At 49.7% G+C, this 20,471-nt stretch overlaps 1 protein-coding gene across 3 annotated transcripts in view; it reads right to left on the bottom strand.

Annotated features, from left to right (window-relative positions):
• The window catches only part of TSC22D3 (TSC22 domain family member 3), a 62,523-nt gene extending 48,803 nt beyond the window's left edge, over nucleotides 1–13,720 (bottom strand). Inside the window, exons 1-2 of one of the 3 annotated variants that reach the window (XM_073885786.1) lie at nucleotides 13,608–13,720; nucleotides 11,924–12,349 (exon numbers count right to left, since the gene is read on the bottom strand). In XM_073885786.1, coding sequence (XP_073741887.1) covers nucleotides 11,924–12,349; nucleotides 13,608–13,705 — 524 coding nt within the window. In that variant the 5' untranslated portion in view covers nucleotides 13,706–13,720. Of the gene's footprint in view, nucleotides 1–11,923; nucleotides 12,350–12,606; nucleotides 12,743–13,353; nucleotides 13,477–13,607 lie in introns of those variants that run through there. The other 2 variants (XM_073885785.1, XM_073885787.1) reach the window with 2 other exon arrangements.
• Between the last annotated feature and the right edge of the window lie 6,751 nt (nucleotides 13,721–20,471).

The following is a 20,471-nucleotide window of genomic DNA, read 5'->3' as shown; positions in this document are numbered from 1 at the left end:
CCCTTCACAATTAGAATCCCTTGGATCATGCTGAGCTCTCAGCTGTCACCCGCCTTGCCATTATGGTGGGGACCAGCCGCTCTCAAATGAAAGCTGTTTGGAGGCCCCTGATCAATTTCTTTGCCCCTCTCCGAGGTGTAGCCTCCCTTCCCTTCTGCATTCAGGTTGTTTTTCAGCCTGGATGAATATCTGATATTTGCAGCCCAGAAAATTTACACCTTGGGTTCCAGAAAGGAGTGCAGCCTGAAGCTCTGTGTCCCACTGCCTCTGTACAACGAGAAGCATTCATAACTCAGAAGGAGGCCCATAAAAAGAAAGGAAAATCCAGACGACCCTCCCCTTCCTTTTTTCTTTACAGTAAATAATTTACAAAACCAAATTTTCCTCCCCACAGGCTATACCCACTTTATCACCGGTCCCCAGGACCAGCCTTTACACATTTCCATACTGTCATGGACTATTTTTAGCAAAGGATGACATTAAGTACTAGTCGCCCCGTGGGCTTCAAACTCATCTCTTCCTCTTGTCAGAATGCTGTTAGTCCTCCTCTTTTGGACCTGACAGCCACTCATGGCCTAGAGATATTTCCGAGGGTGTGAGGAGCTACCTAATGGTACAACTGCAGGGGCTCCTTAGCAAGTCCTCTGTCCAAAATGTCTCCTTAGGCCTGGTCCCGCTGATTGGAATGAGACCAGGGCTGATGATTTCAGTATTAGAGATGCATTTCTTTAGCTTAGATATTACTTCCCCAGGTAGCCTTGTCTGATCCTTCGTTAAACTCTCTGACAGAAGCTTGTTCCTTTTCCCTCTTGGCACTTACTCAGTGTGTAATTATACATTCATTAGTGTGACTGGTTAATGTCTGTCTATCTCTCCCACTCTGCTGATTGTTCCATGATGGCTGTGACCATGCCTCTTGTGAGTTTCCCCGTTCTATTCCCTGTGTCTAACATTGAGCCTGACCCAGGGAAGGTGTGCAAGAAGTATGTTTTGTTGACTGAATCCGTTCCTGAGTGTAAATGTGAATTCTCCAGAGCACTGGTGGGAAAGGGTATGAGTGTGAGTGCCCAGCACACTAGCTGGGGGAGAGGGTCCCAGAAAGCAAGGGCAGAGTGCTGCTATGGTCAGGTGACTTCCTTCCCCAGGTGACTTGAGGCTGGCTCCTTTTGCTACCCCAGCTCCCTCTCCTATCAGCTTGAGACTTCCCTCCTTCCTTCGCCTTACCCCAGGGCCTTCACTGGTAGGACATCTGGGAAAGAAGGATTTGAGTAAGGTGCAAACAAAGCTAAAATGGCCTTCTGCAGGGCTGCCAGCAACTTTTGTTCAAAGATATTTGGGAAAATTGTGTATATATTCTCATGGCAGCACCCTGACTTGTCCCTGGTCCTGTGATCTACCTCAGAAGGGGCCTGGTGGAGATCAAGGCCAAGGGTGCTGAGATACGAAGCCCCCCGCCCCCCCCCTCAGGCACCTCTGGTGCCCACCCTGGACTGCCCTCCCAAGCTCAACCCACCTGGTTCCCATGAGCTTTCTCCAGGCAGAAAAGCGAGGTGCCTTCCTGCTCTCAGGCCCCAAAGGCCTTCACCTACCCAGGGCTAGCCTAGGTCCCCAAGGAGAGGGGACTAGGGGCCAGCTCGCCCAGAGTCAAATAAGAGCAATGAGAGGAGGACCAGAGTGGGCCCTCCTCTAGTTCCTGAAGCTTGGTGACGCCGGGTTTCAATCCAGGAAGAATAGAAAGTGTTCTTGGCTTCTGTCCCCACTCCAGGCCAGCCCCTTCCTACCCATGATCCCTGCTCAACTGGCAAGGATCCCCTTCCCTGTCTCAACCAGAGAGCCCTGCAGCTGCTTCCCACCATGCCAAAGCCAACCCATTCTTAGGGCCCTGCTGGAAGCCGCATCCATGGAGAGACTCTCCCTTCCTAGTTTGCTTTGGCAACGCCCAAGTTCCAGACCTGCGGACCCAGGGCGCAGCAAGCTTAAGGCCTTTCCCCGCAAGGAGCAGGAGTCCCTACTGGACCTGCAGTTGCCTTAGTGGAACTCCTTTGTTCCCTGCTGGCCTTGGGGACAGCTTCTCCACCCCTCCAGCTACACCCTTAGCTCCCGAGGCCCCATCCTGACTTCTGCCACCTTGCCTGTCTTCTTCAGGGCTAGGCAGGGTAGGCACTCAATAAATCCCCAGCGGGTGCTCGAGCAACAGTGGGCCCTTGGTCAATAACTGATGGCTTGATTGACTGAAGCGCTTGGTCACTCAGTCCAAGGCCCAATGAGGGGCTGCCATCATTCATTTCTCTGTGCACCTGGGTTAGCAGAGTATGTTGCCTTCAGACAGAGCAGGGCTTTTTCTTTGTCTGTCTGTCCATCTTCTTTTTTTTACTGCAATGGACTCTGAACTGGAAGGGTAGGGAGGATAGGGAGGATAGGGAGGAGCGAGGGGCTCAAAGCCCAGGGGGTCTCAAGAAAGGGAAATTCTGCACCTCCACCTCAGGCTCCCCAATATTGACTAGATTCTGGCTGGGATCTGGGGGACTTCCGGGGCCCAGCTTGCCTGAGCCTTGAGATGATGATCTGGAGTCTGTCAGGATTCCTGAGTCTGAGCTCTGGATACGACCGTGTCTGCTGGTAATTTCCACACCACTTTTCTTTTTACTTTGTTTCCCTGTTTCCTCCTCTTTTTCTCTAACCGGAGAGCAGTGTCCCCAACTACCCTCAGCCTGTGAGCCATTTACCCACTGGCAGCACAATGATGGGCTCAGGCAAAGACAAGGGAAAAGAAGAAGAGGAACCCTTGGTTTAGTCACAAACTCAGAGCCAGGGAAGTATTAGATTGATTGGCCTACTCTGTGTTGTAGATAGTCAAATGAACTTTAATTAGAGAAATATGTCAGAGAATCCAGGAAGCCTGACTTTGCTGGGGGCTCAGTTGCACCAAGCCAGGTAATGTAATTTTCAGAACAGACCAGGAAGAAAGCTAAGAGTCATTGTTCAGGCCAGCCTGGGGACTTTGAGGCTTCATGGAGAATGGACTGGGAATAGGTCTTCTTTTAAAAGGTCCTCCAGCTTGTAGTAAACCCTTCTGCGTGGGGTCTCAGAGCAGTCCCTGAACCAACAAGCAGATACAAAAGGAAGAGGGACTTCTAAGACATGTCACAGGGCCCCTCCAGATGCACCAGGCTGCCTCTTTAGCAGTGTAGGATCGGGTGATAGAAGAAGTCGCCCTCCATATCCCCCCACCCCCACCCCCGCCAAATGCCCCAAATCACACTAAGTCCACAGCAGCTCACCTGCCTGCTTACATGTGCTGCTGAGTGTGGGGGCTCAGGGGGGATCACCTTTGCAACCTGGTACTTGCCTCTGAGCACACTGCTTGCCTGATGTGATAGGGACAGCAGGCTTTTCCTTTGGAAATAGGATGAGTCCTGTAGACCCCAAGCAGGCTTCTGAATGCCTGGCCCCAGGGAAGCCTGCCACTGAGCAAGCAGAAGCTTGGTGCCTCGGCAACCTGGCTCAGTTACATAAGGCACTATGCGAGATAATGAGTCAGGGCCCTCAGGCTGGCCTAGGCCCAGCCCAGTCTGGGAGTGAGGCTAAGCAAGGTGAGGGAGGGTGGGGGGGGGGGGCAGTGGGTAAGCCAGGAAGGAGCCGCTGGAGCCACTTCCCTTCTTCTCACCCCCTTCTTCCTCAGGGATAGCAGGCATAGCCAACCAACGGCCTAGACTGCTCTGACAGGAATCCCGGCCAGACCCCTAAGCTGTGAGCAGCTGCTCTCCATCTCCCCTGAAGAGAAGACAAAAGGAAGTGGGTTGAATACCCAAGGCTATTTCGTGAGTAGATTCTTCCTTCGAGGAAGGATGGGGAAGGTCCCTGTGGGGTTCCGTCCACAAGCAGGGCCCTGATTTCAGGCTGGCCTATCTGAGGAAAGTGGCTCCCAGAAGAGGAAGGCTGACAGTGTGCCTGGAACATCACTGACCAAGCCTGCTTCCAGCTCTTGTTTCTCTTCGGGCTAGCGTCTGTGCCATGGGGGGCTTCCCATTTGGTCTCCCACGCAGGCTGGGATCTCACCCCATTTACACCGTTTCCAAAAGGGCAACAGCCACTTTGGGGCAGGATTTCCAGCTAGAAGGTACAAGTGAATTTGCCTTGCTCTGATAGTCTCTCCTGCCTCGATTAGCATTTGGAAAAGCTTGCTTTCTACTCTTCCAGACCCCTGTCTTAGTCCCAGTCCAACTCCTTCCCCCAGCTCAGGGTCGGCATGGTGGACAGTGGCCACCCTAAGCCGCTGCCATGACTCCTCGTGAAACCTGCTTTGAGGCTGGGATCTAGGCTTCTGGATTCAAGCAGCTTCCGTTAGCCCACAGGGTTCTATGGAAGGCCTGCTCTGCCAAAGCTGTGGTCTTACAGTGAAGCCCTAACCCTTGTCCCGTTATTGCAGGCATTGGAACAGCACAACATGTCCTGGGCCATTATTGCTGTCTTCATCTAAAAGGGAAATTTCGTCTTTTTGACCCCTGTGGTCATGGAATGCCTTCCCTTGAGTGCACAGAGCACACAGAGTGCTCCACTAAATGGGCCCCAGCTTCAGTCCCACTCAGCATGTTGGCTTCTCTAGGGCTCAAGAGGCGATTGCATGACACCAACCAATTTATTATGTAAACCCAGCCAGCCATGGCAGATTATGGCTTTGTAGTTATCTTGAGGGATGCCTTACATAAGAGGAGAAAGTTCAGGTAGGAGTAGCATCGCGATGAGCAAACAGTGCAACGGCCACCACTAGGTGCAGACAGTCAGGGCTGGCCTGGCTCCCCCCACCAGCCCACAAGGTGGGGGCAAGTGCTCTGCTGGGCTCCATCACTCAGAGGACGGGAGACCCTGGCAGCCTTGGCCAGACACATCTATCTCCATTTACCCAGACTCCCTGGCCTTCAGGACCTGTCCTGGAAAGGAGCCAACACTCTACCTGGAATTGAGAGCGTGTTAGTTTATCTTTAGAAGTGCAAATACAAGCAGGAGTGTTAACCTTCTCTTCAAGCAGGGAGGGAAAATAAGGTCACCCTGGAAAGAGTTCTTTTCTGAGGTGTGGGCTCACATGGGTCCATTCCTGGCAAACTGGAGCAGTGGGTGGAATTCCTGCTCCGTTCTTACCATTTTTCCTTTTTTTTTTAAAGATCTTATTTATTTATTTATTTATTTATTAGAGAGAGAGAGAGAGAGAGAGAGAGAGAGAGAGTGAGAGCGTACAAGCAAGGGGGAAGGGGCAGAGGGAGAGGGAGAGGCAGACTCCCTACTGAGCAGGGAGCCTGAGGCAGGGCTCGATCCCAGGACCCTGGGATCATGACCTGAGCCAAAGGCAGACGCTTAACTGACTGAGCCACCAAGGTGCGCCCCCCCTTTTCTTTAAGACCACAAACCCTCCAGCTACACCTCCCCAGCTCCCATGCTGCCCAGAGCCCCATGCTGCAGTGGGCCTTCCATGGACGCCAGCCTTGCCTCTCTACCTCTCTTCTCCAAACTTGGCCTTCCCATGTGTCACTCCCATAGAACCCTACTCCCAGTGAGTCGCCTCCCTGAAAGAAGGTCTGATAAATAAATCCACACAAAGTAGTCAAAGATAAGTAATGATGTCAAATGTGGCTAAAAGGTATGGTAGCCCCTGGCCATTCATGAAAGGGGCACCCTAAAACCTTTGCTAGCCCCTGATTCATGAGCATACCAAAAGCCCACTGTTTCCCCTATAACACTTCTATTTCCATCACTTCGTTAAACTTTTTAGAGTTCTTTTAATTGTAATCACCAACCCTAGCTGCTCACTCAGGGAGGGGGGTGTTCTCCCCAAAGAGACAGGGACTCAAAAAGATGCCTGTACACTAGTGTATACGGCAGCATTTTTCACCACAGCCAAGAGGTGGAGGCGACCCAAGTGTCCGTGGACGGGTGAGTGGTCAAACAAAATGTGGTTGATCCACACAATGGAATATTATTCAGTCATTAAGAAGGAATGAAGTACTGTCACATGCCACAACGTGGGGGAGCCTTTAAAACCTTATGCTAAGTTAAAGAAGCCAGATCCAAAAGGCCACATAGGGTATGGTTCCACTTACATAAAATCCCTAGAGCTGACAAGTTCATAGAGACAGAAAGTAGAATAGAGGTTACCGGGGGCTGGGGGGGGGAGGGGAGGATGGGGAGTCAGTGTTTAATAGGTACAGAGTTTCTGTTGGGGCAATGACAGAGTTCTGGAGATGGATGGTGGTGATGGTTGTGCAAGTTCGTGAATGTACCTAATACCACTGAATTGGCTGCTTCAAAGTGATTAAAACAGCAAATTTTATGTTATATACATTTTACAGCTATGTATGTATATGTTACTTACCTACTTCATATACATACATAAAACACATATATATCATACATACAAATATCACATACATACACCAGTGAAAGCCTCTTAGCACATGGAATTCACATCTGTGCCTCAAGAAAAAGACAACTTCTTACATGCTGAGATTCTCATGAGGCATTGAGCCCATGACTGTGAAGTTTGCAGATGCATTTGTGTTGTTAACAGGGAATGTGCCTTAATCCAAGAGTGCCTATTCTTTGTCAGACCACTAGGTACTCAGGAAATAGTTATTTTAAATTACCTTGGGCGAGGGAAGGACTTTCGAAGCTTGATACCAAAAGCGAAAAAATCACAAAGGCAAAGAATGACAGGCTTAACCACATAGAAACCCAAAACCTCACTACAGGAAAAAAAAACTCCATCCTCAAAATCAAATGGCAAATTAGTTGACAAAGGGTTGCAATCTCGAATTCGGGGTTTCTCACGGTGTGGTCTGCATACCACTGGTGCCCTGGAAGAGGAGTTTTAGATGGTACATGGATGTCAAACTGGATCTTAGAGTATGAATTTAGACACTACTGCAGGCAGGTAGGAGAGTCGTTTTGCGCCTCAAATCACACCATGTAAGTGGCTACGCCCTCGGAGGTCAAATCCAGGAACATACACTTATTAAAATCATTAGTTCTAAGACTCATGTAGAGAAGCCCAAATCATTTGTATGCGAATTTTTCTTGGCAAGCTGATCTCTGAATCTCCTATCTTTCCCCTTGCTGCTATATATCAACTCAATAGGGAAAGTTAAAGGAATTAGTATATGCAAAGCAATTTGACATTTTTGCTATTATTGTTTTCTTGTTTTTAAAAAAGACTTTATTTATTCATTTAAGAGAGAGAGACAGAGAGAGCACAAGCAGGGGGAGAGGCAGAGGGAGAGGGAGAAGCAGGCTTCCCGCTGAGTTGGGAGCCCGATGTGGGGCTTGATCCCAGGACCTGGAGATCATGACCTGAGCCGAAGGCAGACGCTTAACCATCTGAGCCACCCAGGCACCCTGTTATTATTATTTTCTGAGCATCTAAGTGTGGGAACCAGTTGTTGCCAGCTAGAAGCTTATTAAAGTTAGACAACGAGGGCTTTTAGAGCCAGAAGCAAACTTCGATTCAAAGTGTCTCAGGCCACACTGGGCAGGTGCACTTGGGGGCCACAGGCAGAACAGAGCTGATTGAGACGCTTTGGATAAAATCTTAGAAATATATTTGAGGTTACAATATCAATGACAATAACAGACTATGGCAAAAGCTCCCGTTCCAGCTCGCTACACCTTACTGATCAGAGAATTAAGGCCCCTCAAATGTCAACTTTACAAGTTTTTTTCATAGGCTACACTTATTTTAATTTTTTTAAAAGATTTATTTATTTATTTGAGAGAGAGAGAGCGGGAGAGAGAGCATGAGAAGGGGGAGGGGCAGAGGGAGAGGGAGAGAGAGAATCTCAAGCAGGCTCCATGCCCAGCTCGGAGCCCGACATGAGGCTCCATCTCAGGACCCTGAGATCATGACCTGAGCTGAAATCAAGAATTGGACGCTTAACCGACTGAGCCGCTTGGGTGCCCCATATTTTATTTTATTTTTTTTTACAATTTTTTAAAGTAGGCTCCATGCTCAATGTGGAGCTTGAACTCACGACCCTGAGATCAAGAGTCGCATGTTCTACCGGCTGAGCCAGCCAGGTGCCCCTCATAGGCTACATTTAAATCGGAAATTTTAGCTGTTTGCCCAGTATATTCTGTCTGCCTCCTAAGTTTTCCAGTTTTAGAAGCATATTCAAATGATAAGGCAGTGTCCCTGAATAAAAGGGTGACCAACCATCCCAGTTTCCCTCGGACTGTCCTGGTTTGAACATTGAAAGTCTTGTTTCCCCAGACTGGAGGGTTGGTCACCCTACCTAGTAAGGACATTTTAACCACTTGATTAGTTTCTGGGCTAATATTTACCTCTGCTTAACAATTCTTTCTTCACAGACAATTCTTTAGTGTCTGATTGATCTTGGGCGGAGTTTTGGCTTTGCTCTTTGCTGTGAGGTATCAGGCAAGTTACTTAATTTTCCCAAGCTTCAATTTCCTTTATTATAAAAGAAAGAAGGGTGACAACAGTACCCATTTCATTGGGTTGGTGTAAGTATTAAGTGAGATTATACAGATAGAATGCTTAGTACATATTGTAAATGTTCAGTAAATGTTAGCTATTAATCTATTATTGTTGTTAGTTACCTAACACAAGATTGAAGGGATGGTATTTATTTATTTATTTTAAAGATTTTTATTTATTTGCGAGAGAAAGAGAGCACGAGTGGAGGGGAGGGGCAGAGGGAGAGGGAGAAGCAGGCTCCCTGCTGAGCAGGGAACCCTGAGGATGTGGGGCTCCATCCCAGGACCCTGAGATCATGACTTGAGCCAAAGGCAGCCCTGTAACTGACTGAGCCACCCCAGGCACCCCTAAGGGATGGCATTTAAAACACATCTTCCCTCCTGCTCAGCTCGGAGTCTGCTTCTCTCTCTGCCCCCCCCTCCCTGCTTGTGAACTCTCTCTCTCAATCTCAAATAAATAAAATCTTTAAAAAAATAAAACATCTTCCCCTCACCCAGTATTTTAGAGGCACCTTTATATACGAACAAGCTGTGTGCCCATTACCACTTATTCATAGGTATATACACAGCACTGTCCATTGGGACTTCTACCAGGCTAGGAGTAAATGCATGTGGTTCAAACAACAGAAGTCACACTTAAATATTAATAAGGATTTTCCAAGACTAGTTTAAAGTTGTAAAATCTTTACAGAGGACCACACCAATAATTAAGCAGTCATCTAGTTAAAACAAACAAACAAACAAACAAAAAAACAGTTATTGAGTACTGGCTGTCTAACAAGAAGCCGAGGGAAAACCAAGTGACTGTAAAACACGGTCCTACCCTCAAATTGCTTACACTCTTGTGATCCAAGGATTCCAAGAACTAAGCCAGGAGCCGGGGGCAGGTCAAAGTAGACAAACCAGATAGAAATGAAGAATGTGCCCCACCCTTCCTCCCTGGAATACAGGAGCCCTGGCAGCAGGGGAGTGGGCTGCAGGAGGAGAGGCAGGAGAGTTGCTTTTCTAGATCAAGCAGCCTTGAAAGTCAACAAATTAAAGGAAAAGGACACCCAGGCGGGAATCTGAAATATCAAATCATTAAGTGGAACCAAAGTAAAAGGGATGGCTGAGTTTTGAAGACAGATGCCCAAGGAATAAAGAAGTAAGAAAGGAAATTTTCACTTTGGAGAAGGCTGTCCAGCTCAGATACCAGAGAAGTCCTATGACCAGCAATAATGGTCTTCTACTTTGCCAAGGACCATGTCCTTCCGGGCAAAACCTAAACCACATTCAGAATCTCCAATCTCTAAGGTCTCAGGAAAGGTCAAGGAAACTGAGACAATGCTTCATCCTTCTAGAACTCTGGGGCTGTTACCATAGAACCCTGTCACCTTCCAGCCTCACAGAAGCCTGAGGGTTTGCTGGTTTGCTGCTCAGCTGTTTGGGACACTGAATTGCTCTGGTTCCAGGAGGCAGAGGACTCAGGCACACCTTCTCAACCATTCACCCTGCTCCCTCGATCGACCAATGCCCTCAGCACCCCCACCCCCAACCCATAGTATTTCCAGGCTTTGCCAAGAACCAAGCGTCAACAGGCAGGTGTCAATGGGAGTAGGTGCCGAAGGAGATTTTTCTATTCAAGAAACCCAGACAACCAGGAAACATCCCAAGGTGTGGGGCAAGCCAACACCGATCTCAGGCTCTCAGCCTCATACCTCACTCACCTAGGGCCAACCCTCCTAGGCCCTGAACCTAGGAACCAGAGCTGAGAAAGCATCCCCTCTTAAACTTCAGCAAGGCCATTTCGGGGCAGTTTCTCTCCCCATAGAAAGAGTACAAATGCTACAGGCGCTCTTTCCAGGTTTTTCTGCCACCCCTCCCCCACCACCACTCTCCTACCATGCGGTGCAGGATTGTTAGGAGCCTGTTAGGGCTTTAGCTGGGCAGGGGCTGCCGGTATCTGTGGTGTGAATACACTTCTAGTAATCTTTCACCAGAAAGACTCCCCGGAAACCTGTTCCGTGTGCGGCCTGGTTCCTTTGAGACAATTGCTGCCTCATGCGAAACAATAAATGAGAAAGGGCTTTGACCGCCTGGAAAATGCCTTGTTCGGATAATGCTAACGAAGTTGGCAGCCCCGCTTGTGGGGCTTCGGAGGCAAACCTGGTCTTAGCACCAAGTGAGGGCAGTTCCTGCCAGGGGGATTGCTTTGAAAATTTCCTATGTGTGCTTCACAAAGCCACCCAATGATTCAAAGAGTCTGTGGGTGCTCAAAATTCCTTACTACCTTGGCTCAACACGCCACCTGCCCGCAACCTGGAATCTTAGAAGTACAAGGAACCTTAAGAGACCAGAAAGATCAGGGACCTCGCTCAGGTTTGCACACGGAGGTGGAGCTGTAACTCGGACCAAAACCCTGGTCTCCCACAGCAGGGTTCTCCTTCTCTTACATAACCTCTGTTGTTGAGAGAGAATAAGATCCACCCCACACGCGTGCGCTTACACACACACACACACACACACACACACACACACACACACACACACACACCCCAGTGTCCTGTCTTCATGGTTCTAAGAACACCAAACCTGGGTGTCCTGCTTCCCCTGCCTCAAAACTGCCTCAGTTGGCTCTTACCAGGGTCTCAGACTGGAGGACAGCAGCCACCTCGGGTCTTCCCATTGTGTTTCTCCCCTCCCCCTCCCTTCCCTGCCCTTCAGCAGGATTTCTAGAAAGTCTGACCGCACTCCGACACAGAGCTGCAGAGACAGGGGTTCATCCACCCACCGGTCCCAGGATGCTCTCTCTGGGGCTGCTTTTAGCCATCACTGGATATTGAAGGCCGTGATCCACGGAGGAGGTGGGGGTACCCCCATCCAGAGTCTCAAAAAATTCTCACACATGTCTATTTTTTCTTATTCTTCACCCTCCCCCATATCAGCAGCAGCTTAATTTGTCTTGACATTTTGCTTGCCCTCGCTGTCCGTCAGGGCCACTCGGTAATTTAAAAGCCCTTGCAATTTCAATCCGAGTTTGCACATTTAGAAATGGGCTTCTGAGAAGGGTGGAACTCAGATCCCAGGAGCATCCCGTGGCAGAATCTCCAAAACGGCGGCGGAAACGTGCGCATTTGAGGAGGGGGTGCCGCCGGCTACCCCCAAACCGATCTAGGGCTCTGCCCACCTCCTGGACTCCAGTATTTCCCTAGGCAAGTCTCTGCGGGCACCCTTCAAAACAGGGCTCCCACCTGCCGGGCTTCCCCTCTGCCCCACCGGACTCCAGGTAGCCTAAGGGTCCGAGTCAGGTCGCGGCCACCCGGAGCCCCGCCTCCCCAGGGCTCTCCTCTCCCCCCCCCCCACCCCGTGAACGACCCGGACTCCCCTTCCGTCAGAGGTGAGGGTCCAGGAGAGAACGGCGCCAGCCGGGACTGCGTGCCCACCCGTATGCCCAGCCACCCACCTGTGGAAGAAGAGCAGGATGGAGAGCATGGTCTGGTCGATGTTGCGGTTGCAGATGCCCTCATTGATCAAGTAGCAGGGGTCTCGCAGCACGGGCTCTAGCGAATCCTGCCGCATTATGCTGTTGAGCTTGTCGGTGTTGAGGTTCTCGAAGATTAGCTTCTCCTGCAGCTGCCGAAAGTTGCTCACGGTGGGGCTGCCCGGGTTGTTGTTCTCTCCGCTGCTGTCGCGCTGGAGCCCGCTCCGGTGGGCCAGGTCCAGGCAGCAGTTGCAGCAGTCGAGACCGACAGGTGAGCGGCAGTCGGTCTTGGGCTGGGCCATCTTCTCAGGCTCGGGGGCCGCTTGGCCCTCGAGGTCAGGGTCGGCTGGCAGGTGCGCGCCCGCCGGGCTAGCCTGAGGGGACTCCAGGGTGTCTGGAAAACACAAGCTGTGAGAAGAGTTGGAAATTAGCGCCCAAAGCCAGCCACCCTCGGCTCGGCTCGGCCCCCTCCTGGCTGTGCTGCTCTGGGTGCGAATAGAAACAGCTGGACAAACAGCTTTGAGCGGATCCTTCGGGCTCACTTCCTCCTCTTCCTCCTCCTCCTCCCCCTCCTCCAGAGGCTGGGGCTGACCCCCCCCCCCAGGTGCCACTCGCGGCCTTAGCGCAGTCCCAAGTTTCCCAAGTGTGAGTGGGGCTCGGCGGACCTGTGGCAGCAGGAAGGGCGGGCAGCAGGGTAGAGGGAGAGCCGGGGCGCGCCCTCGCTCCCTCCCTCCTTTGCTCCCTCCCTCCCCGGCTCGCTGGCTCTCCCGCTCTCGGGCTCCCCTGGGCTGTGCCGGCTGAGCGGTGGCAGGAGCCGAGAGCGAGGGAGCGAGGGAGCCAGTGAGCCAGGAGTCAGCACGGGGCTGTGACAGCATGTAAATTACCCCAGGGGGGCCGGCGGAGAACGCTGTTCCGCCGCTTCCCCGGCGGCCGCCTGGGTCCTGCCCCCCCCCAACCCCCGCCCCCACCGCCCGCACCCTCGCAACCCACACGGCCGCTCGCACCCTTGCCCGCGCTCCCGGGAACCCGGCCCGGCTCTCCCCCCGTCCGCGCGCCCGGCGCCGCCGCTCGGGCTCTCTGGCCGCTCAGGGCGCATCCTCCGTCAGGAATCTACTCGCGGCCGGCCGGGGACGCCGCGCCACCCCGGTCTCGAGCGCCGCGGGAGGGCAGATGTTTGGCGTCCCACCGAGGACGGATCCCCCTGCAGGAGAGACGCCGCCCGCTCAAGCCCGTTTCGTCGCTGCCTTAAACCGTCGCCCTGCCACGAGCCTGTTTCGCCGAGGCGGGGAGGGAAGGGGTCCGCCGACAGAGAGACGGTTGTCCCCGCGGGGAGTCTGAGAGTGCCCGGCACGCTCTCGCGGTGCCCCGGGGAATGCCTTAAACAAAACTCACGGAAGCACGCGCAAACTCGCCTCGGTTTCTGCCCCCTTCTCACTGATCTTCCCTTCTTTCCCCCACGCGCGCTCTCCTCTCTTCCCCGAACCCCATCAGAGGCGATCTCTGCCCGGGCTTCCGGGAATGCCAGCTCCCCGGGCGGCTTCCCGCTGCCTTGCCCCTTCTCCCTCCCTGGGCTCGCGTCTCCGTTTGCCCTTCCGTCTCTGGGCGCTTCTCCTCCACTCTTTTCCCTTTCTTTCATTTTCTTTCTTTTCCGTATTTCTTTCTTTACCCGTTTCCGTTCTTCTTCCTTTTCTTTCTTGCCACCCTTTCCTTATTTCTTTTTTCTCCTTCTCTGCGTTTCCCCAGTTCCCCGCTCTTCTCCCCCATTCCCGCTCTTCTCCCCCGTTCCCCGTCTTCTCCCCCCGTTTTCTTTCTGCCCCTTTCATTTCCCTCATTCGATTCCCCCCCGCGCGTCCTTCGCCTCAGCACCCCCGCTCTCTGCTCAGGTCTATCCCTTTCTCTTATCTTCCCCTACTTTCCCAAGCTTGCCGCCCCCCTTTTTCCGATCCCCGCCTGCCACCTTAGTTCGTCTCTGTCCTCACCCTTTCCAGAGCTGTGGTGAGGAAATGCTCATGGGCACTGGGGGTGGCGTGAAACTGCGAGCGGAGGGGTTCTTGACTCGGAGGAGAGGGTGATTCTGGGGCCGAGGAAAGGTGAAAGGTCAAATCCGTGGAGAGCAAGGCAGGCTGGTTCCTCGGGTCATACCCCCGCGGGCTTTGCGAGATGTGGGCAAGGGCTGGGTGGGCAAGTGTAGGCTTTCAGGGTGGCTCAAGACTCGGGGAATTGGAATACTCTGAAATGGGGAGGATTCAATAATTATTGGCTCCTGAAAAAAAATTCCAAATATTCATGATGTTCAGTTTTCACATAAAACTCAAATGGATTTCAGTTTCAGTCCGCGCTCCCCACCCCCCTCCGGCACGCTTTTTTTTTTTTTCCCCCCACAAGCCCGGGGCCCTCGCAATAGAGTAGCGTATACTGCCATCTTGTGTTTCAACCCTGGAACATTCCCTGCCTCGGTCACGGAGTTCAATCCCTGGGAGACCACAGAGGTGCCTCCTAGTGGAATCCACACTGCACTGGTTCTGTGAGCGGGAGGAAAACGGAGGCAGATCCATTACGCGAAAAGGGGGCCCCCATGCCCGACCTGAACACCCGGACGCCAGTCAGGGCCAGAGCCACCCTCTTTCTCGGGGAGCTTCACTTGCCTGAGTCCCTGCAGATTGGGCTTTCCATACATTTGAAATTCCTTCTGGGTACCACAAGCAGCAGCCCTGTGACTAGGAGCAAAGGGCAGCCAAATAACTCCCGTTTCCCAGGGCCCTGTGGGTCTTGTGTGGGGGCCCTACGACTTGCGGAAATGGAAGGGCCGGGGGAAGAAGAAGGAAGGGCAGTGCTCTCTCTGCTGTAGAGGCCAGAAAACCAGAAACTAGCTGTATCCCTAGCTCCCGACAAGATCCCAGGATCAGAAATAAAGAGGCTTTTGGAGGTCACTGACCAGACCTGCAGAACTGAGAGCACGGTCCTTATGCTCTCACAGTTTAGATGCGTTAATCGCCTCCCCCCTTTTCTTCTTCTTCCCTGCCTTTTTTTTTTTTTAATGTTCTTGGGTAAAAGCCAGAGGAGGTATAGTAGAATATGAAATTTCATATGCATTGTGCAGACTTATAGCCTACTGAATTGTTTTTTAATTACGGTGTTTATGATTTTCCCTCTTGTTTATAATTATTTTATGTTAAACATTATAACAAAATGTATTAGCTCCATAAATGTTTACCTAAGTTGTGTTTTGAGAACTGCTGGGGCCTTTTGCTTCTCTATTTGCCTGAGTCCTCTTATCTTGGTGCATAACCTTGGGACGAGGCCCTGGTGGAAGTATTTCCTTCTTGGCATTTGGCACCATTAAACTCAAGATTTTGTCCCCTTGACATTTCCCTTGTTGTAGTCCTTGCTCTCGAGCAGTGTTGTTAATAATTCAGTGCAGCTTTGCATACTATATCCAGGCTGGTCAAGAGCAAATATAACTTAGATATAGAAAAATCTGGATAGTTCAGAGAGAGGGTCCGAAATCTACCGTGTGTTTGCATACAGGTCCAGCTTGTATTGACACATGGTATACCTCCATGGGAAGGCTGACTGGGCAGGACCCCCTTGGCTCCTCTCTGGGAGGCCTCCCTTTGCTCACAGATACTGTGTTCGATGGAGACACCCCAAGCTACAAAATGCTCTTGTGTAAACCCAGAGAGCAGAGGTGGGGGGCACTTCTACTCGCAGCTGGTGGTGGATTTCTGGGTGGAGCAGAAAGGGAAGACAAAGGGCATCTCGTTCTCAGATGGGATCATTCAAGAGTCACTTGCTCTGCACTTGGCCTATGCCTGGCATGGTGTTAGTGCAGATTCCCAGGTAAATAAGACACAGCCCAGGCCCTCAAAGAACTCATGGCCTCGCTGGCAAAACAGATACATCAACAGACAAAAACAGTACAAATGGGCAGTGATGATGGAGGCCTGGTGTTTTGTGGGACCAAGTGCCATGGGAGCATGGAGAAGGTGTCAGCTCTGGAAGGAGGGAGGGGCAATCTAGGTGGAGAGAGCAGAGAACAGGGGCAGGGGAGGACTGGTGAGGGCAGCAGGTATGCTGGGGGGGGGCGGGTGTGGATTACAAAGCAGGTCGGTGTCCTGGGAGAACAAGATGAGAGATGGAATACTGAGAGGTTAGGCTGGAAAGGGATGAGGGACCAGGTCTTAGAGGGGTTCGTGAGACGTGACGGGGGTCCTCTCACTTCACAAGTTGGCCATGCATTTGGCAACTGTTAAAAAGGATAGGGGGTGCCTGGGTGGCTCAGTGGGTTAAGGGTTAAGTGTCTGATTCTTGGTTTCAGCTCAGGTCATGATCTCAGGGTCATGAGAAGGAGCCCCGTGGGGGCGGGCTCCGAGCTCAGCGCAGAGTCTCCTTGAGATTCTTTCCCTCTCCCTCCCCCTCTGCTCTTCCTCCCCCTCTGCTGCTTCTCTCCCTCGGCTCCCCCCCTGCTTGCACTCTCTCTCTCTCTCTCAGATAAATAAATAAATAAAATCTTTTTAAAAAGGGATAGGTATCATTTATTTAGTCTCTGCTATGTGCCAGGCACTTTATTTATTTACTTTTTAAAGCTTTTTCTATTTCCTTTTTTTTTTTAAAGGTTGTATTTATTTATTTGTCGGAGAGAGAGAGAGTGAACAAGCAGGGGGAGCGGCAGGCAGAGGCGGAAGCAGGCTCCCCGCTGAGCAAGGAACCTGCCCCACACAGGGCTCCTTCTCATGACCCTGGGATCATGACCTGAGCCGAAGGCAGACGCTCAAGGGACTGAGCCACCCAGGCATCCCATGCCAGGCACTTTACATATATTATTTCATTTAAGCCTCATGACAACCCTGTGAAACAGGTACGAAATTCCCGGTGATGAAATGGGCTTGGGAAAGGTAAAAAAGCTCTCAGGTCACATACGTCATAGGGCAGACATTCGAATTTGAACCCACCACAGCTTTCTGACTTGGAAGCGTGTGCCTTTAATAATTAGGTGACTTTGTAATGATGGGTTTATCAAACATTTACAAAGTATGACAGCTGTTTTTAAGAAGATTGCACCCTCAAAAAAAAAAAAAGGTTGCCATCAACGATTTACTAACATATTTAAAGATTTGTATTTGTACTGTGGAAAGCCAGGAAGGATACTGGCAAATCTGGTATAATAATTAATACTCTAATAGCTGAATTTTTGATCACCTCCTATGTGCCAGCCACCTTGCTAAGTGCTTTACGTGGCACCATCCAGTTTCATTTATCACAACGATCCTGCGAATTAGATACTAACATCCTCACTTAAGGGACGGGGAAACTAAGGCACAGAGAGGTTATGCAGCATATCTAGGCATTTGCAGTCTAGCTAGGTTCAAGGTAAGGCGCACAAACAGTGATTTTCAGGCAATCCCATTTCCCTACCCTCGCAATTCAATTTTGTTCACCTTTCTTCGCTGAGAAAGCAGATTACCCTTCCTGAAACTTTTCACAATTGTTCATCACAGATTTGTAGATTGTTATAGCCAGCAAGGGTTTTAAAACCTGGATCAGGGGTTCTTAAACTTATTTGTGCCAAGGACAACCTTGATGGTATAGTGAAGCCTGTGGACCCCTTCTCAGAACAATGTCTTTAGATACGTAAAATAGAATATGTAGGATTACAAAGGAAATCAATCACATAATTATGCCATTATCCAGGGCGCCTGGGTGGTTCAGTCGGTTAAGCATCTGCCTTCGGCTCAGGTCATGATCCCGAGTCCTGGGATCGAGCCCTGCATCAGGCTCCCTGCTCAGCCGGGAGTCTGCTTCTACCTCTGCCACTCCCCCTGCTAGGGCTCTCTCTTTCTCAAATAAATGAATGAATGAAATCTTACATTGTTATGCCATTATCCAAAGACCAAAAACAGGAAGTTGTGATATAGTTATAAAAGTGCTTGTTATTCATGTAGTAAATGCCAAGATCTAGATGCAGCTATGATAACCATGGTAACTTCCAAGTAATGAGTGTAACAAGTATTGAAGAACAATACAATACTGTAAGAACAGTAACGTGACCTAAAACTGTGATTGCCACCAGCGACAAAGTCACAGGTGCTAATACTACCGCGGTCTGTTCTCTGCATCTGTAATTGCAGGAAATCTGAATTTCAGTTAACGGTTGCTGAAAACGGAGATGTAACATTTTCCACTGAAGTTTATTTATCCTCTGAATTTTGAAGAATCCTTGCTCTAGACCAACCACCTTGTAATAGTAAAACAATAGCTAGCACAAATGAGCCTTGACTACATGTGAGCTACTGTGCTGGGTCTTTACAGCCATTTCCCATTTATCCCTCATAGCAAGCCTATGAGGTAGCCTTGTTTTATAGCTCTGAGAGAAATGGAATTAATTTTCCAAGGTTACACAGCTGGCAAGTGGAAGAGAATGACAGAAATGTATTTTCTCAGAGTTCCAGAGGCTAGAAGTCCGAGATCAAGGCGTTGTGAGGCCTCTCTCCTTGCCTTGTACGTGGACACCTTCTCTCTGTGTCTTTGCATGGTCTTTCCTCTGTCTGTGTCCGTAATCCAAATTTCCTTGTCTTGTAAGGACATCAGTCATACTGGATTAGGGCTCACCTTAATGAACTCATTTTCACTTAATTACCTCTTCAAAGACCCCCATCTCCAAATATGGTCAGATTCTGAGGTGCTGGGGGGTTAGGACTTCAACATACTGGATTGGGGGGAGGATATAGTATAGCCCATTGCAGATCCCAACCACAAGGATTCAGATTTAGTAGGTCTGGAGTGGGGACCAGGGGTTTATAGTTTTAATAGGTCCCCAGATGTTTTTGTTTTTGTTTTTAGAGAGAGGGGGTGGGAAGGGGCAGAGGGAGAGGGAGAGAGAGAATCTTAAGCAGGCTTCAAGCCCAGAGCAGAGCCTGTGATGGGGCTTGATCTTACAACCCTGAGATTGTGACCTGAGCTAAAATCGGGTATTGAGGAGTACACGCGCTGTGATGAGCACTGGGTGTTATACTTAACTAATGAATCATTGAACACTGCATCAAGGACTGATTATGTACTATAGAGTGGCTAACAACATAATAATAAAAAAAAAATTCACCTCAAAAAAAAAAAAAAGAGTATGACGCTTAGCCGAGTGAGCCACCCAGGTGCCCCTCCTCACCCCGGGGGATTTTTATAGGCAGCCAGGTTTAGGAGCTATTATTTTCCCAACCACAAACTTTCTTAGCACAGTGCTTGGGCATGGTTGATGCTCAATAAATATTTGTTGATTGACCAAGAGGAAATAAAATATGGAGATGAGCAAGTGGGGGAACTTTTAAAGTGTCCTTAAGGATCATCAAGTAGAAGTTAGATAGTTAGAGGTCTCAAATAGACACCTCTGTTTGCAGATAGGGAGCTGGACCTGATGAACTCAATGTCCCTCCCTTCTTACTTTTAGTTTTTTATAATCAAAAAGGACGAGGTGCAAGTTTATATGCAAGTGTCAAGAAAAGATGAACTACGAACTGATGTGAATGGGATAGAGTTAAGAAAACAAAAGTAAGATCCTGGAGCTTTGCCTATTGTTGATATTGTGCGTGCGCATGCGTGTAGGGGATGTTGGAATATGGTTGTATATGACTGAGGATTTATATAGAAGGGTATGTGAATGGGTACTTGTATCAGGTTTCTTTTTAGTTTTTTTTTAAAAAGATTTTGTTTATTTGAGAGGGACAGCAGAGGGAGAGTGAGTGGGAGAAGCAGACTCTCCTGCTTAGCAGAGAGCCTGACGCAGGGGTCAGTCCCAGGACCCTGGGATCATGACCTGAGCTGAAGGCAGACACTTAACTGACTGAGCCACCCAGGGGCCCCATTATATCAGGTTTCTTAATCTCACTTGAGGGCCACTTTACTCTTCTGCATAGAGCTCAATAAATGGTAACCCATTTTAATAATTTTAAAAAAGTAGTAGTAATATAAAGCCCTGGTACTCAAGAATCTCTAGTTTTTCTAGATATTCTTCAAATACTGATTTATTTTACTATAGCTTGGTTTTCCATCCCTCTATTACAACTGGGATTTGCTCTATGCAAAATAGACACATTTTTTTCTCTTGCTGAAATTAAAATATATCCCCCTGTGGAAAGATTCTAGCTAAACTGTTGACAGTGGTGATCTCTAAGGAAGGGGGTGGGATTAGGTGTGGGGGGAGAGGAGTAAGGAGAGGGACTTTCTAGTGTTATCGTTTGCCAAAAAATTAGTACATTGTACTTATATAAGTTAAATACTTGTGTTATTAAAGTAATACAAGATTATTTTAAAAAACTGTTGGTGCAGGATGGTATGAAGAAAGAAGCCTCAGAACTCAGCCACAATTCTGCAAGCTGAGAACAACTTTTATCTTAGCCTCCATCTTTATAGAACTATTTCATGGAGGTCATATATTATTGCATCCTAATATCTACAGTGTTTTCTTCTGGAGCTTTGAGAGAGAGAGAGAGGGAGAGAGGAAGTGAGGGAGAGAGAGAGAGTTATGAGATAAAAGGTG

Source organism: Callorhinus ursinus, unplaced genomic scaffold, assembly GCF_003265705.2.
Source record: "Callorhinus ursinus isolate GAN/ISIS: 27379988/994484 unplaced genomic scaffold, GSC_fseal_2.0 scaffold65, whole genome shotgun sequence".
NCBI classification, from domain to species: domain Eukaryota; kingdom Metazoa; phylum Chordata; class Mammalia; order Carnivora; family Otariidae; genus Callorhinus; species Callorhinus ursinus.
The sequence above is the reverse complement of the archived record's forward strand: the minus strand, read 5'-3'. Positions and strand labels throughout refer to the sequence as shown.